The sequence below is a fragment of the Oncorhynchus gorbuscha genome, linkage group LG15 (genome assembly GCF_021184085.1).
Source record: "Oncorhynchus gorbuscha isolate QuinsamMale2020 ecotype Even-year linkage group LG15, OgorEven_v1.0, whole genome shotgun sequence".
Lineage (NCBI taxonomy): Eukaryota > Metazoa > Chordata > Actinopteri > Salmoniformes > Salmonidae > Oncorhynchus > Oncorhynchus gorbuscha.
Genome location: NC_060187.1, coordinates 29,012,325 through 29,038,004, shown reverse-complemented (window position 1 = coordinate 29,038,004; position 25,680 = coordinate 29,012,325). Strand labels below are relative to the sequence as shown.

General features: G+C 43.2%; 1 protein-coding gene across 5 annotated transcripts in view; it reads left to right on the top strand.

Moving 5' to 3' along the window:
• The window catches only part of LOC123997973 (vesicle-associated membrane protein 4-like), a 36,175-nt gene that overhangs the window by 3,722 nt on the left and 6,773 nt on the right, over positions 1-25,680 (top strand). For all 5 annotated transcript variants that reach the window (XM_046302732.1, XM_046302734.1, XM_046302733.1 and 2 more), the window contains 4 exons: positions 525-629; positions 6,608-6,654; positions 6,752-6,802; positions 18,889-18,989. In XM_046302732.1, coding sequence (XP_046158688.1) covers positions 525-629; positions 6,608-6,654; positions 6,752-6,802; positions 18,889-18,989 — 304 coding nt within the window. The remainder of the gene's footprint in view (positions 1-524; positions 630-6,607; positions 6,655-6,751; positions 6,803-18,888; positions 18,990-25,680) is intronic.

The following is a 25,680-nucleotide window of genomic DNA, read 5'->3' as shown; positions in this document are numbered from 1 at the left end:
CATATAGGCTGATACCGTAAGTAGGCTAGTTGTTTCTGTTTGGTCAGTCCAGTCACAGAACACTTCACAACCCCAGGACCTAAACTCTGAGAGAGCAATACCTGAGTCTGCAGTGGCTTGGAGAAACTTAGAGAGGAACCAGGACCAGTCATAACTTTGAACCAAGGTTTTTTTAAAGTGTGTAAAAGAGTCAAGCATTCAGACCAGCTTTGTCATACTATATATTTTATGTGATAACCAAGCTGGTATTGAGGCCCACCTGAGTGTGTGCTTTGCTTGTTTGGTAATTGTCTGCAATTGGTATAATGACTGTAGCAGCAGAGGACTTGCTGCAGGCTTTCATTTCCAGCCCATCACTTACACGCCTGATTCTACTAATAAAGACTTATCCTTGATTAGTTTAAACGATGTTAGTGCTGGGCTGGAGAAAAAGCTTGCACCCCAGTAGGACCAGGGTTTCTGCTGAACTGTATCATTAATATGTGTGTGAGGTTTGTAACAGGTGTGTTCCTCCTGTCCTACAGAGGGAGCCAGAGCGGGAGGAGCAACCTGAAGACGCCATCATGCCTCCCAAATTCAAACGACACCTCAATGATGAAGAGGTCACGGGATCCATATGCAGCGAGAGGGTGAGATACGGGTGGAGGGAGGGATGGAGCAAGGTTCAAGGGTTTTTATTAGTTACATTTACAAAAACATTTCCCAAGTGCAAACTTATTTAAGACGGGGTGGAGAGAGCGGTTGAGAGCGGGACATTGCAGGGAGACAGAGAGGGGAAGGCATCCACGTCCGGCAAGTGGAAATGATCCTAGATATAGGAGACGCAGATGGGTCATGAAAGGAGGGGAACATTGGAAACACAAGGGACAGAGGGGTTAAAGAGACCAAGAGATGGAGGGATGACACTCCAGAGCCCTCTAGCCAAACGTATGTTCTCCATCATAGTTCCTCTATCCCTTTGCTTCTCTGAGGTTCAGAGAAGACTCCCTCCTCTGTCTCAGGATTGTGTTGTTGTGTTCAGCTGAATTCAAAGAGAAACAGACTTACTTCTTACATACAGATCTGGCATCTTAATTTGATCACCCATTTGTTGCAGCAAGTTTTCCTCCTCCACAGGAAAAAGCAAATGGTCGCAAATGGGCTTTGTGTTTAACATAAATGCAACAGAAACCCAAATAAACCATTTCTCTTCATGCAGGGACAGTTAAGTCATTGGTTCAGATTCAAGTTATAGAATTTGCATTAAAAGGGAGGCTATCCGTTTCCTGCAGGAACAGAATGGCCCAGTCAGATGCTGGTGCTACAGGAATCATTTGGGTCACATTAAGATGCCACATCTGTAACACATACACACCCCTCTCCATTCTCCTCCCTCCATCCCCCTTCTCTGATATTAGCTCTCAGTCCTCTCCTGGCTCCTGGGATCAGACATCCAGGAGTTGGACAGAGCTGAGCAGTGACATGCAGTCAGATGGCTGGGATGGAACATGGGTAGAGGAGAGGAAGAAGGGGGGTTTGGACCACTCATCAGATAAAGGCTTGTCCTTATGATCATATGGATCACATTTAGTTTGTACAATGCGATTCAAACCAGAGCATACCGGACCTATTTTCTCTCCATAACCCCCGATTCCTACCCCAAGCTCTGAACCTTCTCACCCTGATCATCGCAGCTAGCTAGCTGCAATCCGAGTGAGTACTCCTGGCTAACGTCTCTGTCCCGTAGCAAGCACCAATTAGCCTGGAGCTAACCCATGCTAGGCCCATCTCCCGGCTAGCTGAAGAGTTCCATCAGCCACTCCTGGGCTACAATACCTGTTTTGCCAACTGGCCTGCACCCCTTTTACTACCAATACAGGGTACGGAACCCCGCCAATTCTTCACGACTGGACTACCCACGTAATCTGTTCGAGGGGGTTACTCAACTGGCTCCTACGTAGCGATGTCCCCTGAATGCCCATCTGCTAGCCACGGCCCGCTAGCTGTCTAGAGCATATCAGACTGATAGCTAATAGGTCCATCGGCCAATTTCTCGTGCCACTATTCCTATTTTGCCAATCGGCCTGGGCCCCTTTTACTACACAAAGCTGTGGTTATCCATCACGACTGGACTACCGACGTAATTTGCCCAAGGTTTTTTTTCTCCAACAGGCCCCTCCATCACGACATGCCCATCTGTCTAGAGCATATTTGACTGTTAGCTGAATAGATCCGTTTGCCAATTGGACTAGACCCCTCTGCTACACTGACCTCTACAAATCCATCACGACTGGTCTATCGACGGAAACGCACAAGGAGGCTAAAACAGACTTTCCTCTGTCGCTACGTCCCTCTAAGGCCCGCTGCTAGCTTGCTAGCCCCGGCCTGCTAGCTCTCTGAATTGCCGTGTCCTCAGCCAGCTCAACCATTCACTGGACCTTAATGATCACTCTGCTACGCATGCTTCTCCCTAATGTCAATATGCCTTGTCCATTACTGTTCTGGTTAGTGATTATTGTTTTATTTCACTGTAGAGCCTCTAACCCTTCTCAGTATTCCTTATCCAACCATTTAGTTCCATCTCCCACATATGCGATGACATCACCTGGTTTAAATGTTTCTAGAGACAATATCTCTCATCACTCAATGCCTAGGTTTACCTCCAATGTACTCACATCCTACCATAGCTTTGTCTGTACATTATGCCTTGAATCTATTCTATCACGCCCAGAAACCTGCTCCTTTTACTCTCTGTTCCGAAGGTACTAGACAACCAGTTCTGATAGCCTTCAGCCGTACCCTTATCCTACTCCTCTAGTGATGTAGAGGGTCATCCAGGACCTGCAGTGCCTAGCTCCACTCCCATTCCACAGGCGCTCTCATTTGTTGACTTCTGTAACCGTAAAAGCCTTGGTTTCATGCATGCTAACATTAAAGCCTCCTCCCTCAGTTTGTTTTATTCACTGCTTTAGCACACTCTGCCAATCCGGATGTCTTAGCCGTGTCTGAATCCTGGCTTAGGAAGACCACCAAAACCCCAGAAATGTCCATCCCTAACTATAACATTTTCCGCCAAGATAAACTGCCAAAGGGGGCGGAGTTGCAATCTACTGCAGAGATAGTCTGCAGAGTTCTGTCATACTATCCAGGTCTGTACCCAAACAATTCAAGCTTCTACTTTTAAAAATCCACCTTTCCAGAAATAATTCTCTCACCGTTGCTGCTTGCTATAGACCACCTTCTGCCCCCAGCTGTGCCCTGGACATCATATGTGAATTGATTGCCCCCCATCTATTTTCTTGTGATGCTAAGTGACCTAAACTAGGACATGCTTAACACCCTGGCCATCCTACAATCTAAGATTGATGCCCTCAATCTCACACAAATTATCAATGAACCTACCAGGAACGACCCCAAATCCGTAAACACGTGCACCCTCATAGATATCAGCCTAACCAACCTGCCCGCCAAATACACCTCTGCTGTTTTCAACCAAGATCTCAGTGATCACTGCCTCATTGCCTGCATCCGTAATGGGTCTTCTGTCAAACGACCACCCCTCATCACTGTCAAACGCTCCCTAAAACACTTCAGCGAGCAGGCCTTTCTAATCGACCTGGCCGGGGTATCCTGGAATGATATTGACCTCATCCTGTCAGTAGAGGATGCTTGGTTATTCTTTAAAAGTGCCTTTCTCACCATCTTTAAAAAAGCATGCTCCGTTCAAAAAATTTAGAACCAGGAACAGATTTAGTCCTTGGTTCACTCCAGACCTGCCTGTCCTTGACCAGCACAAAAACATCCTGTGGCGTACTGCAGTAGCATCAAATAGCCCCCGTGATATGCAATTTTTCAGGGAAGTTAGGAACCAATATACACAGGCAGTTAGGAAGGCTAGCTTTTTCAAACAGAAATTTGCATCCTGTAGTACAAACTCAAAAAAAGTTCTGGGACCCTGTAAAGTCCATGGAGAATATGAGCACCTCCTCCCAGCTGCCCACTGCACTGAGGCTAGGAAACACTCATCACCGATAAATCCCCTATAATTGAGAATTTCAATAAGCATTTTTCTACGGCTGGCCATGCTTTCCACCTGGCGACCCCTACCCCGGTCAACTGCCCGGCACCCCCCTTCAGCAACTCGCCCAAGCCTCCCTATTTCTCCTTCACCCAAATCCAGATAGCTGATGTTCTGAAAGAGCTGCAAAATCTGGACCCCAACAAATCACCTGGGCTAGACAATCTGGACCCTCTCTTTATAAAATTATCCACCGCAATTGTTGCTTCCCCTATTACTAGCCTGTTCAACCTCTTTTGTATCGTCTGAGATTCCCAAAGATTGTAAAGCTGCCGCGATCATTCCCCTCTTCAAAGGGGGAGAAACTCTAGACCCAAACTGCTACAGACCTATATCTATCCTACCCCGCCTTTCTAAGGTCTTCGAAAGCCAAGTTAACAAACAGATTACCAACCGTTTCGAATCCCACCTTACCTTCTCCGCTATGCAATCTGGTTTCAGAGCTGGTCATGGGTGCACCTCAGCCACGCTCAAGGTCCTAAACGATATCATAACCGCCATCGATAAGAGACATTACTGTGCAGCCGCATTCATCGACCTGGCCAAGGCTTTCGACTGTCAATCACCACATTCTTATCGACAGACTAAACAGCCTTGGTTTCTCAAATGACTGCCTCGCATGGTTCACCAACTACTTTCCTGATAGAGTTCAGTGTGTCAAATCGGAGGGCCTGTTGTCTGGACCTCTGGCAGTCTCTATGGGGGTGCCACAGGGTTCAATTGTCAGGGCGACTCTCTTCTCTGTATACATCAATTATGTCGCTCTTGCTTCTGATGATTCTCTGATCTACCTCTATGCAGAGGACACCATTCTGAATACTTCTGGCCCTTTGGACACTGTTAACGAACCTCCAGACGAGCTTGGTGGAGGGGGAAAGAGGAGGAACTAAACACTTTACCTAAATCTTTAACACTACAGCCTTAAAATGACATTCTAGACAATTTTATGCTTCCAATTTTGTGACAACAGTTTCCTGTTTCAGCATGCCATTGCTCCCATGCGCAAAGCGAGGTCCATACAGAAATGGTTTGTCAAGATTGTTGTGGAAGAACTTGACTGGCCTGTACAGAGTCCTGACCTCAACCGCATCTAACACTTTCGAGATGAATTGGAATGCCGACTGCGACCCAGGCCTAAACGCCCAACATCAGTGCCCGACTTCATTAATGCTCTTGTGGCTGAATGGAAGCAAGTCTCCACAGAAATGTTCCAACATCTAGTGGAAAGGCTGCTATAGCTGCAAAGGGGGAACTAACTCCATATTCATGCCCATTATTTTGGAATGAAATGTTCGACGAGTAGATGTCCACATACTTTTAGTCATATAGTGTATTTATATGTGTGGGCTCCCGAGTAGCTCAGCGGTCTAAGGCACTGCATCTCAGTGCTAAAGTTGTCACTACGGACCTTGATTCAATTCCAGGCTGAATCGCAACTGGCCGTGATTGAGGTCCCATAGGGCGGCGCACAATTGGCCCAGCATCGTCCAGGTTTGGCCGGGGTAGGCCATTATTGTAAATAAGAATTTGTTCTTAACTAGTTAACTAAATAAAAATATGACTGAGGCTAGATATAGAATTTATGGAGCTCTCTTTGGCATGTTTTTGGGGATTCCTCTCCACTGTTGTTGCCAGACTCTGATAGGCCTGCTGTATGTTATGGTTGTTATGGCCAGAGCCATGGCTGTAGGCCATATCCTACCTGTCCCTGGTAGAATAAGATTGAACAAGGATCTGATATCCCTGATAAGGATGTGGTTTACCCCAGTCTGTCTGAGTTACCTGGTAATGGCTAGTAAAGTCCACACGACAGGAGAAGAATAATAAGCAGAGACATTCTGTTTATTCTGTAGCCAACTCGCCACCTGAGAAAGATGTAAAAACCATCCCAGTCGGTTTTATACCATTCCTTCACTGGGATCAGTTTACACAGTCTATTATAGGGTTTTAACTGAGCCCAGTTTTAACCCACATTTATATAGGGTCTTATATAACACAATTGAAGAGTCTGTCTTGTTGGAGGTAGGTATATGATGGTTGGTAAGCTGACCTCAGATCAGCCAGTCTCTGGAAGCCTAACCACCAGGGTAGCCTAGTGGTTAGAGTGTTGGACTAGTAACCGGAAGGTTGCAAGTTCAAACCCTTGAGCCGACAAGTCTGTCGTTCTGCCCCTGAACAGGCAGTTAACCCACTGTTCCGAGGCCGTCATTGAAAATAAGAATTTGTTCTTAACTGACTTTCCTAGTTAAATAAAGGGGGGAAAAATAAATACTACTCAGCTCCTCTTAATAGACTCCATACTCTAATACACTGTGAAAGGCTAAACAAACAACATTCTCTCTCAAGTAATGTTTATAGCAACAAGACACACAGGAGACCAGCACAACAGAGCAGAAATATATATTTTTTATTAGCTTATGTAAGCAAAACAGAAAATATATTAGATGTTGCATGGTTTCTCAATGATCATGTAATTTATTTGATTTACCTCCAATCAGTATCAGTGGTGGTGTGTCTGACCCCTGACATCTAACCTTTGCCCCCTCACAGAGGAACCTGCTGGAGGAAGACTCTGATGAAGAGGAGGACTTCTTCCTGTGAGTAAAACATTAGTGTGTTTGACTGAATTGACCTCCTATTTCTTATACAGTGCTGTGTATGTGGAGGTACAGATTCTTTGTATGTTTCTTTCAGGAGGGGACCAACTGGACCCAGATTTGGAGCTGGAAGTGACACAATCAGACAGTAAGTGTGTATGCACATGACGTGTGTGTGTTGGGATGTAAGAGTCTACACTCTTATGGGAATATAAGAGTCTACACTCTTATATTTGAAATTATGAACGAAAGATGTCATTCTGTTTTTTGTTAATATTCTCTGCTTTTCTGAACCATCAACAAATCTGACAACAAAAAAATGTATGAGTTCTTTGATTCATTATTTTATTGAAGAACTACATATGTTTCTGTGGCACTGCTGAACACAGTTGATTTAGATGGTTCTGAAAATATTGCCTCTTAGTAGTACTGCCTCTTATTGGAACCCTCGCTGTTACCAAGTTAGAGGTAATCTTTTGGGCAACAGCTGTTCTAGCGATTGGTCTGATGTCACCGCCAATGCCCACAGCACATCTGTTCTAGAATCCCAACCCCGCTGCTCTTCCGGTCTGTCTCCGGTCTGTCTCCGGTCTGTCTCCGGTCTGTCTCCGGTCTGTCTCCGGTCTGTCTGTTCAGTAAAAAACACAAAAGAGTGGTAATTTCCAGACAGACCCTTGGTGCATCACACCACGTATTGCTTGACATAGTCGGTGCCCTTGAGCCGGTGCTTGGTGGAGTCAAAGACCTCCTCATCTGGAGCTCTTGGAGGACAGCTTGACACAGACCTCGCTGTGTTTCTCCAGGCGGCTGGGATGAAAGCACCGGCCACAGTGCTCCCATGTCTTCAGCTTGGAGCTGGCCACACTTATCCCAAATCGATGTTTCGTCTCCACCTGAATGAAGTAATTATCCTAATTGGTTTATTACTTTGACAAATGTCAAATACATTGAGTTTCCTCAGTCATTATGAATACAACACTACACACATTTAAAATGGTCAAGAATAAAACATAATTATTTCCATTGTGGTCCTCCTCGTTATCAGATGGGCAAGCGAATGCACAGCTCAGGCACTCTAAAGGCACTTTACACACAATTAAATTGAATAAATGCATACAAACTACAGTATGTATTTCAAATAGGCCTACATGTGATCACAACAATTAGAAAAGAAATCCATTAAGGAAAATGTGACTTGCTTCATTCAGCTCTTGTAAATTATTTTTGTGGCAGTGGGTAGGATTGCCTGAACATGTGAACATTAGTTTGGTGTCTGTCTAGCTTGAACGGTTCAAGAGTTATTACTGTGGGAGGTTATTTTATGCAAATGTATGAATGTTTGTTTAGTTATAGTTGATAAACGTTTTAAAGAATTTGAAGTTGGGATAGCCTGAACATGTGAAAGTTAGTTTGGTTTCTCTGACTTGAACAGTTCAATATTTTACTGTTTTTGAGTTGTTTTATGTAAATTTCTAAAGTTATAGTTGATAAACATTTTAAAGAATTTGATGTTCGGATAGCCTGCACATTTTAAAGTTGGTTTGGTGTCTCTAGCTTGAACAGATCAAGAGTTACTGTTGGTGAGTTATTATTTTCTATGCTAATTTATGCAAATGTTTACATTTGATAAAGATTCAAAAGATTTTGAAGTTAGGATAGCCTGAATGTTTTATAGTTGGTCTTGTTTTTTAATTGGCTAAGGAGCAGGACCATTTCGAATAGCTACCTCTGTATTCCTATGGTTCTCATTCAAACTCATGTTTATTTATTTTAAATGGTTGTAGTTCAAAAGGTGTAAATACTATAAAAACTATTTTGACAGGCAATCTAAGTAGGGTTAGTCTGAACATGTCAGCGCTGGTTTGGAGTTGATAGCTTAAATGGTGAAAGAGGAGATGGGTCTAGAATTTTAGATTTCTTTACCATTCTAGTCTATGGCCCTTTTTCTGCCATTGAAATGCATTGGGATCAATAACAATGAGCTGTTAGCTGATACTAGCTAGTTACTTTTCAACACCAACAAACGGTTGTAACGTTTTATTGGTAGCAGATAGGGCTGTGGCGGTCATTCATGAAATGTGTCAGACGGTTATTGTCAAGCAAAATGTTGCCCGTCTCACACGTTTAGCATCTTCAGGCCTCCACACGTACAAGCTGCTGCTGCGTGCCTTTGGAACATCTGCATTTTAACAAGTCTAATAAATTCATTTTAATATAAACCATAACAATACATCCATTATTTTAGGTAGGTAAAGAAACATTGTGATATGAAAAATATATTTCAGATGAATTGAATATGAGTTGTATGTTATCTGGCTATGTGACATGCCATCGGCTGTAGGCTTGTTCATTTAGCAGACAAGATATGCTTAAGTCCCGTGTCATTACTTTATATGATTTGATAGTAAGAAGAATATAATTGAACTTAGCTGAATACAATCGAAAGGCCCCATTCTGCAGCGCGTGCGCATATGAAGGCTATGTTGAGCGTAAAAGTGATCATTTGAAACCAGTCCTATAGGCTACGCTAGATTTAGAGTTATTTAGCAACTTTAGTTGTTAATGATACAAACCTTTATATGTTTAGATTTCTAAGACATTCTATGTGCTGCATGATTCAACTATAGGCTATTGATAATTTGAGAAAGTCGCAAAAAAAGCTTAGCCTCTGTTCCTTGCATCAGCCTGCACACAATGTACTCTTATCAAGTGACCATATCACCCTATTCTTAATATTGTCTTCACTAGTATGTTAAATTAGTTTAGATTTAGAATGGCCCATTATCAAATGGGCAGGGAAAAAATACATGTCAAATGCTTATGCAGTCGAATAGCGAATGGACGCTGCTTTCCCATCTGTTCGTTAGTGTAGGATACTCCGGGTGTTTCACTCCATGCAGCAAACATTGTTTGAGGAGCATGCAACTTCTCACTGCACGACAGGTGATATTCCAACAAAACTCTGAATGCCATGGGCTCCCCAACCTTGTTCCTGCAGCTGCCAATTGCTTAATTTGGGAAACCAAGTGAAATCTGTCAGGAACGTTGAAAGTAACATGTTTTCACAAGGAAACATATTTCATTAAACTGTTGACAGCTACTCTCTCTGCTTGCTTGAGAAAGGAATGGAGGAGATGGAAAAGCACAGTGGTGATATATTCTGCAGCTAAAGGTAAATGTGTCACCCTATTCATTCTGAAATTATTTGTAAAAGTCCCATTACTAGGCCATTCAAAATCAAATATACATGCACTATTGTAGGCTGACTCTGTAAGCCACCCTGCATAATCAATGAACCAACAGCATCACCTAGGCCTATACGTTCTCTCTCAGACTCATGAATAGAAACTTTAAAGTGTAGCATAAGGTAACCAGTTCATCTAGTATTCATAATAATACAGTCCACACACAATTTTGGAGTATAGGCTAGACCAATTAAACATATTAAATCAGTTTTTTTAAATTTTAATATATATGTTTCTCTGCTGCATAATATGCATAGGCTATGTGTTGTATAAGGAACTGCACAATCATCATTGTAATATTTTTTCAGTCTTGGGCACATATATAGGTCTATGTGTATGTATAAGCTCTAATATGTGTATGGGTGTCTTGAATTAACCATTACCTTTTCAAAGTGCTGTCTATTTCGATGTTAGGCTTTGAGTTGGATACTACCAACACATGTCCTGAGTGCATATGAGGAGATTACGGTGAATGGTCACGTGGAATTTTACTGTGGTCATGACTGCCGGCGTGGCGGTAATACGGTCACCCTAGTATCAGATAATTCTGTTCTGATTCTGGATTTGAATAGCAGAGAAGTAGATCAAGATGTCACACACATAATATTTTGTCTAAAGTGCTATGAAAGTGGTGAAAAATGTCCAGTTTGTAAAAAGTTAGAGAATTTTGTTTATGCGGCTACTAAAACAGCTGTATCGTTAGATTGATAGAAGATATTTTTTAACTGATTTCAGATTTGAATAGCAGAGAAATATAGGAATATCTAATATGCTCTAATTTGTGGATAAAGTAGCTGATTTGTGTCATGTTGCATTCACAGTGACTGGAATGTTGGAAGTCATATTGTCAAAATGGAAGCTTTAGAATGTTGAAGAAACCCCATAGAAATGGATGAAGTTTAATAAAAGTTTAAAAAGTATAGATAGTATCAGAAAGCTGTATACATACACACTATTCCAAACTAGTCTGCAAGTTTTAAGGTTTCCATCATAAACGGTGTAAGAGGCATAGCACTGTAAAGAATAGTATAACTAGGTCAGAAAGTGGTAAAATATTTCAAGTGGATCTGACAGCATTTTAACTACTTTGCAGATATGAAACAACCAGACATACCAGTAAAAAATATAAAATTCCTAGTTTAAAACCAACTTTATAAGAGGTTTTAAAAATAGGTTCTATTTTCCTCAAACTTCCATGACGCACACTAAGGAATTGTTGGCAGACTGTATGGATGCAGTTCAATGCATGATTCATATAATTCAACAAGACATTTATTTCTTGGTAGTCCAAAAAATATTACTATCAGGTTGGAAATCACAGCTGGTCTGACACATTGTTTGCTGCCTCAATGACTCAATATTTTAAACAAAAATGGGAGGCTATAACGAAGGCTGGGAATGTCAATACAATCAAACTAGCAAGCGCAATGATCACAAGTCGGTCATCATGTGTTTAATAGGCTACGTGTCAAACAAAAGGCCCGCGGTCCGAATAGGACAAACAAGCGAGTATAAATGAGTCTACTAGTTACAGCCTGATGTGCTCGCATGGGTGAATTCAACTTCAGCTGCACTGCTTTCATGTGTCAGATTTACAGCGGAGGGAAAGTGTACAGACACATGCCACAGTCCTAGCTACTAAAATGGCGCAGTCTGGCTTTGGTTTTTAGAGCTTGACAATTAATAACCATAAAACTAAACCTGCAACAAAACACCATACAGCAATTCTGTATTCAACTGCACCAGTGATCCATGCAGTGCAAATGTTTAAATGTTACAACAACCTATGTTTTTGTTATTTAGAGTTATTAAATACTCTTAGATTTGGGTCACAGTATATTATGCAGATCTGCAAGTATAGCAGCAAAGGCTGGACAAATATGATTTCTCTGTTTTTGTTTTAATATGTTAATGCGATATACATCATCTTTATATACATAAGTGGACAGGGACATAGCAGGCAAGTTCCCATTCAGTTGTGGGTCGGGACAAGCATGCATTGGTAGGCAAGCTGCAGAAGAACGAACAGGCTACTATTCCCCATCTTTTATCAGTGCAGTTTTGACGGCAAACTAACTAAACAGTTTGATAGTGTTAATCTAATGTTCCCTCGTTAGATTTTTAGCTAATCTCGCTCTGGCTAGCATTAGTTGTTGATCTTGTTGATGTGTATAAGCAACTGAGGTTGTTTGATCAATAGGACTGTAAAGTTTCTAAATGTAGGAGGACACCTGAAGTATTTACAGAACTCCATTCAGGTGTATTTTGTGGCTTTTGGCGAATGTGTTCTAATGCTCTAAAGTCGCGCTATGCCTGTAAACACAGTCCAGTTAAAAGTGAATGATGGCAGGCCTGTAGGTCAGAATCCACCTTCATCAGGAAAATCTCCTGGATGTACTTCTCTACCTTTGCCTTGAACTGTTCCTTTGCTTTCTTCTCCTCCAAAGCCTGAGTGTCCATCTTGGCCCCACTCTTCATCAGGTTCAATTCCTGGGTGACACTGATCAGATTGGCCTTCAGATATGCCATCAACTGGTCAGCCTCATAATAAAATACTTTCAATACCATCTTATGTCAGTAGATCCTGTATAGTTAGGGTCTGAGTCTTGATCTGAATATGTTTCTTCACGACCTGCCTTCTGAACTTTAAAGTAGGACGCGGGTTGCCCTCTGGTGTGACTGGCCGGAATATCTCCTTCTTGGGACCATTGTTAGGCACAGTGACTCTGGATCTAATGGAAGGCAATGGCGTCTTGGTGGCCATTTTGGCTCCATGGACTTCCTTCAATGGCTTGGCACTATGGAGGAAGATGTCTTCCACTACACATTGGTCTCGGCTTCCGAATGTGAGGAAAACTATCCTTCCCTGTCTGCTGATATGTTGGAGCTGCATGCAGTCCTCAACGAATCCCATTGCAGATAGCACTCTTCTGCACAACTGGGATTCTGGAAGGAGGATGTGGCTTATTTTCGTCTGTCACAATCTTTCCCACTGCCTTCAAACTGGCAATTTATTGCAGAGCACACTTTCTTCAGTCAACTCCAGTACTGGGATTCTGTAGGAAGGATGCGAGGTGTGATGAACCTTCTGGTTGCGCTCAGGAAGCTTCTCGGTGGCCCTGGGTTGAGGTGGTGGGGCAGGATGAAGGGAGTTGGTACTGGCAGCACCAAGGTTCCCTATTGAATTATTATCTTCTTGTATCGGCTGCAGGATTCTCCTCAGCATCAATGATATGGACAGTCATCTTTCACACCTTGTTCTGCAATCTCAACTTTTCGTCTAGTAACACGTTCTATATTTTATGGTGGGCTGCTGTAATAACTATGTCTCAGGTGGAATCTGAGATTGTCTTCTTGATACTGGTGTTATATGTTCAGTATTCAGTCACCAGAATGTTCAAAGGGAATGTTTGGAATGTATTGATCAGTTGTGACATGGCTGGCTCACATAGAATTACAATGACATTCTGTGCTTATGTAGTTGTGATGTCATAATGGACCAATACTTCTGAAAATGGTGAATAATATGACTTACCTGTGTTGAACTGCTTGCCCTCATATCTAAACATGGCTCTTTTCATTGAGGGGGAAAATTATTACTGTACTCACTGAAATCATATCACAGATTGTATATCAAATTATTTTGTCATCTGACAATGGAGTGTGTCTCTGTGTGCATGCTTGCGAATGAGCGTATGTGTGCTCCCCACACACACCCCAGTACTGGCAGAGTTCAGACAGAGAGCCCAGCCCACAGACTGTGTTGGAATTAATTAACAGAGTCTAACATTGTTTACCAGTGTTCTGATTATTATGTAACACTACCTTTTTAGTGTTGTTTACATCATTGGGTAGTAAGGCTGCTAGTCTTTGAAGACGTGTAGTGTGTTTTTCCATATTCGCGACAGCAGCACAGAGCAATAGAGAACAAAGCAGGTCATTGTTAAGACTGATTGACACCGGACTCTCCTGTTCCCCTCTGGTCATACTGTGATGCTGTTATAAATAATTAGGCCTAATTAGATCATAACTCAGGTTCCTGGAAATGTTTGTTTGTTTGGTGGGGAGCTAACCCCTGCCCTGCACCCCTCACCCCTGCCCCAGGTCAGATTGTAACTTGTGTTTGTGTGTTCTGGTGGTGTTTTAATGGTTATATTCTCCATAGGGACACAGCAGCACATTGAACTCCAGTTATGTGAGGATCTTACATAATCATCAGCCCAGTTTTAACTTTTCCAAAAGTTAAATTCTTCTGCAACACATACTCTTTCTTTCCCTCTCCCTCATTCTGTGTGTGTGTGTGTGTGTGTGTGTGTGTGTGTGTGTGTGTGTGTGTGTGTGTGTGTGTGTGTGTGTGTGTGCGTGCGTGCGTGTGCGTGCGTGTGTGCGCGTGCGTGCGTGTGTGTGTGTGTGTGTGTGTGTGTGTGTGTGTGTGTGTGTGTGTGTGTGTGTGTGTGTGTGTGTGTGTGTGTGTGTGTGTGTGTGTGTGTGTGTGTGTGTGTGTGTGTGTGTGTGTGTGTGTGTGTGTGTGTACGCACGCCATGGCTGGGCACAGGTGAGGATAGTGGTCAGTCTAAGTGTGGTCCAGGACCGTGGGAGAGAGGACATCTACTCTAATTTTATTGGTCAGATGAAGCGAAATGCTTGTGTTCCTAGCTCCAACAGTGCAGTAATATCTAACAGTACACACATCTAAAAGTAAAATAATGGAATTAAGAATTATTTAACTATTATGATGAGCATTGTCTGAGTGGTATTGATTAGAATAGAGTAAAACCGGCTCAGCCCCTGGTACGACCGTGATCTGGCAGAGTTGCTCCACCTCAAGAACACCATTTGGTTAAAGGTTCAGCACACGCATACTCAGGCTGACTGGCTCTCGTTCAGGCAAATGAGAAATAAGTGCACTCAGGGTATCTGGAAGGCCAAAGTTAGTTACTTTAAGTAGCAGTTCTTTCTCTGGGTCTAACCCCAAGAAGTTCTGGAAAATGGTGAAAGACCTGGAGAATAAACCTTTCTCCTCACTGCTGCCCATGTCCCTTACTGTTTGTGATGTGGATGTTACTGGCTGAGCTCTTTAATCACCACAAAACATTGTCAGGATTCCTATTTGACTCCACCATGCCTTCTTGCCTGTCCAACACTTCTTAATCCCTCAGCCCTTCTAATGCAACTATCCCTGATGCTCCTCCCTCTCTTTCCCCTGCCCCGCTACACGGTTTCTCCCTGCAGGCAGTCACTCAGTCTAAGGTGCTATAAGAACTCCTTAACCTTGACCCCCCAAAAATATTTGGGTCAGATGGTTTACATCCTTCTTCTATAAGGTTGCAGCCTCTATCATCCCCGAGCCCATCTCTCACCATTTATAACCTGTCTCTGGGGAGGTTCCCAGTTCTTGGAAGGCAGCCACGGTGCATCCTATATTTAAAGGGGGAGATCAAGCTGATCCTAACTGTTATAGGCCAATTTCTATCTTGCCCTGTTTATCTTAGTGGAAAAATGTGTCAATAATCAACTGACTGGCTTGCTTGATGTTTAGTGTATTCTCTGGTATGCTATCTGGTTTCTGCTCAGTTTATGGATGTGTCACTGCAACCTTAAGTCCTCTGATGTCACCATTGCCCTTGATTCTAAGCAATGTTGTGCTCCTTATTGTATTGGCTTGGCCAAAGCTTTTGATACGGCACACCATTCTATTCTTGTGGATCATCTAAGGAAAATTGGTGTCTCTGAGAGGTCTTTGGCCTGGTTACCCAACTGTCTCTCTTAAAGAGTGCCGTGTGTAAAGTAAGAACATCTGCTATTTAGGGCACGGGCTGTCAGCAAGGGAGTCCCTCCAGGCTCGATACTAGGCTCCACACTCCTATCAATTTACATCAACAACATAGCACAGGCAGTAGGAAGCCCCCCCCCAATCAGTGTGATTAACACCTCTGAGGGTTTAGAGCTTGAGGAAGTCACCTCATACAAGTACTTGGGAATATGGCTAGACAGTACACTGTCCTTCTCAGCACATCTCCAAGCTACAGGCTAAGGTTTAATCTAGACTTCGTTTCCTCTATCGAAATCACACACAACAAAAAAATCTCAGTTTTTTTACCCAATTTTGTGGTATCCAATTGGTAGTTAGTCTTATCTCATTGCTGCAACTCCCGTAATGACTCGATAGGCAAAGGTCGAGAGCCGTGCATCCTCCGAAACCCAACCAAGCCACATTGCTTCTTGACACAATGCCCACTTAACCCGGAAGCCAGCCGCACCAATGTGTCAGAGGAAACACTGTGCACCTGGCGACCATGTCAGCGTGCACTGCGCCCGGCCTGCAACAGGAGTCACTGGGATAAGGACATCCCTGCCGGCCAAACCTTCCCCTAACCCGGACGACACTGCTGGGCCAATTGGGTCTCCTGGTTGTGGCTGGCTGCGACAGAGCCTGGACTCGAACCCAGAATCTCTAGTGGCGCAGTGCCTTAGACCACTGCGCCCCTCGAGAGACCTTGCTCCTCTTTCACCCCAGCTGCCAAACTAACCCTGATTCAGATGACCATGCTAGGTTACGGAGACGTAATTTATAGGTCGGCAGGTAAGGCTGCTCTCGACCGGCTAGATGTTCTTTACCATTGGGCCATTAGATTTGCCACCAATGCTCCTTATAGGACACATCACTGCATTCTATATTCCTCTGTAAACTGGTCATCTAAGTATACCTGACGCAACACCCACTGGTTGATGCTTATTTATAAAAACCCTCTTGGGCCTCACTCCCCCCATCTGAGATACCTACTGCAACCCTCATCCTCCACAACACCCATTCTGCCAGTCACATTCTGTTAAAGGTCACACCTAGTGGTTAGAGCGTTGGACTAGTAACCGGAAGGTTGCGAGTTCAAACCCCCGAGCTGACAAGGTACAAATCTGTCTTTCTGCCCCTGAACAGGCAGTTAACCCGCTGTTCCTAGGCCGTCATTGAAAATAAGAATGTGTTCTTAACTGACTTGCCTGGTTAAATAAAGGTAAAATGAAGGAAAAAAAAACACATCACTGGGTTGCTCCTCTTTTCAGTTCGCTGCTGCTAGCGACTGGAATGAGCTGCAAAAAAAACTCAAACTCGATAGTTTTACATTCATCTCTACATTCAAAGACTCATCATGGACACTATTACTGACACTTGAGGCTGCTTCACATTATGTATAGTCTCTACCTTGCACTTTGTGCTGTTGTCTATGCCTAACCATATTTGTACAATGTTTATGCTGTTACCATGTTTTGCTGCTACCGTGTTGTTGTTGTGTTGCTACCATGCTGTGTTGTTGTCTTAAGTCTCTCTTTATGTAGTGTTGTGGTGTCTCGTCATGTGTGTTTTGTCCTACATTTGTATTTTTAATCCCATCCCCGCAGGAGGCCTTTTGCCTCTTGGTAGGTCGTTAAGAATTTGTTCTTAAATTACTTGCCAAGTTAAATAAAGGTTTAAAAAATGTATAGGTCCAGAGAATTTTGTGTGTGTGTGCGTGCGTGCGTGCGTGCGTGTGTGTGTGCGTGCGTGCGTGCATCAGTGGCGCCAACAGATATGACAGCTCTGCTTCTAGCTCCTAAGCAACTTTGCAGTATATTTTTTTGTGTGTTAAATTTCTAACATTATTAGCCCAGAAAATGTTTTGTATTATTACATACAGCCGGAAATAACTTTTGGATATCAGAGTGCAGGTATTACGACCAGGAATACTAATTTCCCAAATTGAATCCTTTGTACCCCCCCATGGCAATTGAACGTATTCCAGAGGCTGCTCCAAAACACAGCCGGAAGAGAAGAGGCATTCAGAGTGGACTTCTCGTCCGACTCAGGAAGCATGCACCCCATCCACCGCTTATATAGTATATTTCTTGCTAATGTTCAGTGTCTGGATAATAAAGTAGTCAAGCACAGGGCGAGGATCTCCTTCCAGAGTGACATCAGGGATTGTAACATACTGTGTTTCACGGAAACGTGGCTCTCTCGGGACATACTGTCCACGTCCATACAGCCAGCTTGGTTCTCAGTACATCGCGCAGACAGGAATAAAGAACTATCCAGGAAGAAGAAAGGCGGGGTGAATCTTTCATGGTATTACCTCCCAATAGAATACCTCCCAATTGTCTTTGGTTATAGTCACAGCCGTGTATATTCCCCCTCACGCCGATACCACGACGGGCCTTGTTAGCAGTTGATGTTATTCTTCAATAACACAGACCCCAAAGCAAATCAGGGAGAAAAATTCAAAGATTTAGAGTAACTGTAGTGATGCCACAACACCTGCGATGCCATGCCTTAGACCGCTGCGCGACTCGGGAGGCCTAGAAACATATTCTATTCTTATTTACAATAAAAGTTATTAAATTAGTTCTCCATAGTTCCACATGTATTTAAAGAGAACAAATCATAGTTGTTATGCTGGGAAGTAGATGTTTATTTTTCTCTGTCCTTAATGTTTCTCCACTGAACAAAGAGACAGGATGAAGTTTATATTCCAACCCTAGCCTGTGGTTGATCAATTAGAATTCCTTGTAGTAAAATTGAGCCAATGGCCAAATAACAAGTACCCCTTTTAAGATCAATGTATAGACAATTTGGACCAATGAGAACTTGCCACATGTAGCTATAAGTCCAGGACTGAAATTCCTCCCGTGTCCCTGACCCATTCATCTTCAAAGAAACAACTCTTTCCATTGATCGTTAATTCCCTCTTGACCTCTAGTCCTCTGCTTTGCTATGATTTGATTTGGATTTGATACAGTTAAAACAACAATGTTTGATTCCATTCAGGCAGTTATGAGCCATCCTCCCCCCCAGCAGCCTCCACTGGTGTGCATTTATTTGAACGTCCCTGTGTGTGTGTGTGGTTTTGTGAATGTGTCAGTAAGAACACCTGTACCAGCTAACTCCTACACCTTCAACACTGTTCACAACTTGTTATTTCTGTGTGTTGACATTCAAGTTTGTTTCTCTCCCCAGAGTGCAGTCGCAGGTTGATGAGGTCATCGATGTGATGCAGGAGAACATCTCCAAGGTGATCGACAGGGGAGAGCGACTTGAGGACCTGCAGGACAAGTCAGGTGAGACTCAAATCCTATTCAGATCAGGTTAATATCTTTAAAATGATATGTACAGAATCTGAGACTAACATAAAACCACGGTAGACTCCTTTCTTACATAAACAGTTCAGATAGGAAGGGAAAGAGACTGTATATGTGATCCTATGAGTGTACCCTGCCAGAAGTTTGTACAAGCAAGAGAACATTCCTGTTGGAGATGACCTGGGATTCTGACAGGTCCATTAGTCATCCTCTACAGGAGCTAATTTCCCACTGAGAATTCCACTCACTCACTCCGGAATGGGAATGTGGGGGGAGATATGACAAGGCTAGCTCTCACTCTTGACTGCTCTTCTTTGGTTATCATGGATCAGAGCTAGAGGTCGACCGATTAATTGGCATGGTCAATTTAATTAGGGACGATTTCAAGTTTTCATAACAATCGGTAATCAGCCTTTTTGGTTGCCGATTACATTGCAATCCACGAGGAGACTGCGTGGCAGGCTGACCAACTGTTACGCGAGTGCAGCATCAAATGGTAAGTTGCTAGCTAGCATTAAACTTACCTTATAATAAACAATCAATCTTCACATAATCACTAATTAACTCCACATGGTTGATGATATTACTAGGTTAACTAGCTTGTCCTGTATTGCATATAATCAGAGCGGTGCCTCTTCATTTATCATCGAATCACAGCCTATTTCAACTTCGCTAAAAAGAGTGATGAATTAACAAAAGCGCATTTGCGAAAAAAAGCACAATCGTTGTACAAATGTACCAAACCATAAACATCAATGCCTTCCTTAAAATCAATACACAGAAGTATATAATATAAGAAGTGCGGCTTGGTTGGATTGTGTTTCAGAGGGCGCATGGCTCTCGACCTTCGACTCCCCGAGTCAGTATGGGAGTTGCAGCGATGAGACAAGACATGATCCCTTTGCTCAGTACACTCTACATGTGTTCATGATCTCTACAGGTTGAATGCATTAACAGCCTAGCTCTCACTTGCGCTCGCTCTCTCTCTCTCACACACGCTCACACGCCTTCCTGCTTTCTCTGTTGGGATGAACAGCCGTCCTGGGTACTCCAGGTCCATCATGACATACACAGATGTTGTCTCTGTCATGTCCACCAGCACAATATCCACATTTGGAACACAGTGGTGTGTGTTTAGGAAGGAACCCTAAAACAGTTTTGGTGTATTGGGACTAGAGGTCGACCGATTAATCGGAATGACCGATTAATTAGGGCCGATTTCAAGTTTTCATAACAATCGGAAATCGGTATTTTTGGGCGCAGATTTGCCGATTTATTTTTTTTGATTTTTTTTTTAAACATTTATTATTATTATTATTTTTTGTTATACCTTTATTTTACTAGGCAAGTCAGTTAAGAACACATTCTTATTTTCAATGACGGCCTAGGAACGGTGGGTTAACTGCCTTGTTCAGGGGCAGAACGACAGATTTTCACCTTGTCAGCTCGGGGGATCCAAGCTTTCAGCCTTACAGTTAACTAGTCCAACGCAATAATGACCTGCCTCTCTCTCGTTGCACTCCACAAGGAGACTGCCTGTTACGCGAAAGCAGTAAGGCAATGTAAGTTGCTAGCTAGCATTAAACTTATCTTATAAAAAACAATCAATAATAATCACTAGTTAACTACACATGGTTGATGATATTACTAGATATTATCTAGCGTGCCCTGCGTTGCATATAATCTAACTGAGCATACAAGTATCTAAGTATCTGACAGAGCGGTGGTAGGCAGAAGCAGGCGCGTAAACATTAATTCAAACAGCACTTTTGTGCATTTTGCCAGAAGCTCTTCGTTGTGCGTCAAGCATTGCGCTGTTTATGACTTCAAGCCTATCAACTCCCGAGATAAGGCTGGTGTAATCGAAGTGAAATGGCTAGCTAGTTAGCGCACGCTAATAGTGTTTCAAACGTCACACGCTCTGAGCCATCTAGTAGTTGTCCCCCTTGCTCTGCATGGGTAACGCTGCTTCGATGGTGGCTGTTGTCGTTGTGTTGCTGGTTCGAGCCCAGGGAGAAGCGAGGAGATGGATGGAAGCTATAATGTTTCACTGGCAATACTAAAGTGCCTATAAGAACATCCAATAGTCAAAGGTTAATGAGAGGGAAATAGTCCTATAATAACTATAACCTAAAACCTCTTACCTGGGAATATTGAAGACTCGTGTTAAAAGGAACCACCAGCTTTCATATGTTCTCATGTTCTGAGCAAGGAACTGAAACGTTAGCTTTCGTACATAGCACATATTGCACTTTTACTTTTTTCTCCAACACTTTGTTTTTGCATTATTTAAACCAAATTGAACATGTTTCATTATTTACTTGGGGCTAAATTGATTTTATTGATGTATTATATTAAGTTAAAATAAGTGTTCATTCAGTATTGTTGTAATTGTCATTATTACAAATATTTATTTTTAAATCAGCCGATTAATCGGCTTTTTTGGCCCTCCAATAATCGGTATCGGTGTTGAAAAATCATTTTCGGTCTACCTCTAATTGGGACAGTGTCACATTTGATTGTTTTGCTCTACTCCAGCACTTTGGATTTGAAATTATACAATGACTGAGTTTTAACGGGAAAACTGTCAGCTTTAAATTTAGTTTTTTTTTAACCATATCAGGTTAACCGTTTTAGAAATTAAAGCACTTATTGTACATAGTCCCCCCATTTTAGGGGACCAAAAGTATTTGGACAAATTTACTTAAGTGTATTAAAGTAGTCAACATTTTAGTATTTGGTCCTGTATTCCTAGTACGCAATGATTACATCAAGCTTGTGACTCTACAAACTTGTTGGATGCATCTGTTTGTTTTGGTTGTTTCAGATTCATTTCTTTTGGGCACAAAATAATGGTAAATAGTGTATTGTGTCATTTTGGAGACTCTTTATTGTGAACAAAATGTTTCTAAACACTTGTACATTAATGTGGATGCTACCATGATTACGGATAGTCCTGAATGAATCGTGACTAAGTGAGAAAGTAAACATCGAAAACGTCATCAATGCACTTATTGATGAAGCCAATGACTGATGTGGTGTACTCCTCAATGCCATCGGAGGAACCCCGGAACATATTCCAGTCTGTGCTAGCAAAACAGTCCTGTAACATAGCATCTGCTTCATCTGACCTCTTTTTACAACATTAACAATGTCTACACTGTATTTCTGATCAATTTTATGTTTTTTTAATGGGGGAAAATATATATATGTGTGTGTGTGTGTGTGTGTATATTTATTTAACTAGGCAAGTCAGTTAAGAACAAATTCTTATTAACAATGACACCCTAACTTCGACAACGCTGGGCCAATCGTGCACCGCCCTATGGGACTCTCTATCACGGCCGGTTGTGATACAACCTGGAATTGAACCAAGGTCTATAGTGACACCCCTAGCACTGAGAAGCCCTTGTGGCAGGGCTTTCAAACTATTACGGACTGCAAAGGAAAGCACAGCCGCGAGCTGACCAGTGACAAGAGCCTACCAGACGAGCTAAATAACTTCTATGCTTGCTTCGAGGCAAGTAACACTGAAGCATGCATTAGAGCATCAGCTGTTCCTGATGACTGTGATCATGCTCTCCGCAGCCGACGTAAGACCTTTTAAACAGGTCAGCATTCACAAGGCCGCAGGGACGGGCGGATTACCAGGACGTGTACTCCGAGCATGTGCTGACCAACTGGCAAGTGTCTTCACTGACATTTTCAACCTGTCCCTGACCGAGTCTGTAAAACCAACATGTTTCAAGCAGACCACCATAGTCCTTGTGACCAAGAACACTAAGAGAACCTGCCTAAATGACTACTGACCCATAGCTGGTCATGGTTCACATCAACACCATTATCCCAGAAACCCTAGACCCACTCCAATTTACATACTGCCCCAACAGATCCACAGATGATACAATCTCTATTGCACTCCACACTGCCCTTTCCCACATGGACAAAAGGAACACCTACGTGAGAATGCTATTCATTGACTACAGCTCAGCATTCAACACCGTAGTGCAACTCCAACACCATCGTTAAGTTTGCCGACAACACAACAGAGGTAGGCCTGATCACTGGCAACGATGAGACAGCCTATAAGGTGGAGGTCAGATACCTGACAGGATGACAACCTCTCCCTCAACGTGATCAAAACAAAGGAGATAATTGTGGACTACAGAAAAGGGAAGACTGCGTACGCCCCCATTCTCATCGACGGGGCTGCAGTGGAGCAGGTTGAGAGCTTCAAGTTCCTTGGTGTCCACCAACACACTATCATGGTCCAAACACACCAAGACAGTTAGGAAGAGGGCACGACAACACCTATTCCCTCTCAGGAGACTGAAAAGATTTGGCAAACTGTTTTACAGCTGCACCATCGAGAGAATCGAGAGAGACTGCTTGCATCCCCGCCTGGTATGGCAACTGCTTGGCCTCCGATCGCAGGTCACTACAGCGGGCAGTGCTAACAGCCCAGTACATCACTGAGGACAAGCTTCCTGCCATCCAGGAGCTCTATGCCATTGCCAAGGACTCCAGCCACCCTAGTCATGGACTGTTCTCTCTGCTATCGCACGGCAAGCGTTACCGGATTGTCAAGTCTAGCTCAAAAAGGCTTCTACCCCCAAGCCATAAGATTCTTGAACAGTTAATGAAATGGCTACCGGGGCTATTTGCTTTGTCCCGACCTCCCCATTTTTACGCTGCTGCTACTCTCTCTGTTTATTATCTATGCATAGTCACTTTATCTCTACCTACATGTACATATTACCTCGACTAACCGATGCCCCCGCACATTGACTCTGTGCCGCAACCTCCTTTGTATTTAAAAAAAAAATCATCTTACACGCCCTTAATTCACAGTGCAGTTAAGTAAGCATTTGACTGTCAAGTTGTTGTATTTGGTGCATGTGACAAATACAATTAGATTTTAGATGGTGCATGATTACAATGTTCTTATTATCCCTGTCTGTAGGTAGTCTGCTAGTTATTGGCTGGAGCAAGTTCAGCTCTGTTTACAAGCACAGGAGATGACATGGGAGGAGAGGTGTTCACCATGAGAACAGGAGATCTCTGCATGCTCAGTTCAGCAGCTTTCATGTCCCTACCAACACACATAATGTCAAACAACTGTCTGACTCCAAACATAGAGATCAAATCAAACTTTTTTTATATATATGCTTATATATACAGGTCATCTACAAGACCCTGCTAAGTAAAGTCCCCCTTATCTCAACTCGCTGGTCACCAAATCAAATCAAATCCAATTGTATTTGTCACATACACATGGTTAGCAGATGTTAGTGCGAGAATAGCGAAATGCTTGTGCTTCTAGTTCCGACAATGCAGTAATAACCAACAAGTAATCTAGCTAACAATTCCAAAACTACTACCTTATAGACACAAGTGTAAGGGGATAAAGCATATGTACATAAGATATATGAATGAGTGATGGTACAGAGCGGCATAGGCAAGATACAGTAGATGGTATTGAGTGCAGTATATACATATGAGATGAGTATGTAAACAAAGTGGCATAGTTAAAGTGGCTAGTGATACATGTATTACATAAGGATGCAGTAGATGATATAGAGTACAGTATATACATATACATATGAGATGAATAATGTAGGGTATGTAAACATTATATTAGGTAGCATTGGTTAAAGTGGCTAGTGATATATTTTACATCATTTCCCATCAATTCCCATTATTAAAGTGGCTGGAGTTGAGTCAGTGTGTTCGCAGCAGCCACTCAATGTTAGTGTTGGCTGTTTAACAGTCTGATGGCCTTGAGATAGAAGCTGTTTTTCCGTCTCTCGGTCCCAGCTTTGATGCACCTGTAGTGACCTCGCCTTCTGGATGATAGCGGGGTGAACAGGCAGTGGCTCGGGTGGTTGTTGTCCTTGATGATCTTTATGGCCTTCCTGTGACATCGGGTGGTGTAGGTGTCCTGGAGGGCAGGTAGTTTGCCCCCGGTGATGCGTTGTGCAGACCTCACTACCCTCTGGAGAGCCTTACGGTTGTGGGCGGAGCAGTTGCCGTACCAGGCGGTGATACAGCCCGACAGGATGCTCTCGATTGTGCATCTGTAGAAGTTTGTGAGTGCTTTTGGTGACAAGCCGAGTTTCTTCAGCCTCCTGAGGTTGAAGAGGCGCTGCTGCGCCTTCTTCACGATGCTGTCTGTGTGGGTGAACCAATTCAGTTTGTCTGTGATGTGTACGCAGAGGAACTTAAAACTTACTACCCTCTCCACTACTGTTCCATCGATGTGGATAGGGGGGTGTTCCCTCTGCTGTTTCCTGAAGTCCACAATCATCTCCTTAGTTTTGTTGACGTTGAGTGTGAGGTTATTTTCCTGACACCACACTCCGAGGGCCCTCACCTCCTTGTAGGCCGTCTCGTCGTTGTTGGTAATCAAGCCTACCACTGTTGTGTCGTCCGCAAACTTGATGATTGAGTTGGAGGCGTGCGTGGCCACGCAGTCGTGGGTGAACAGGGAGTACAGGAGAGGGCTCAGAACGCACCCTTGTGGGGCCCCAGTGTTGAGGATCAGCGGGGTGGAGATGTTGTTGCCTACCCTCACCACCTGGGGGTGGCCCGTCAGGAAGTCCAGTACCCAGTTGCACAGGGCGGGGTCGAGACCCAGGGTCTCTAGCTTGATGACGAGCTTGGAGGGCAC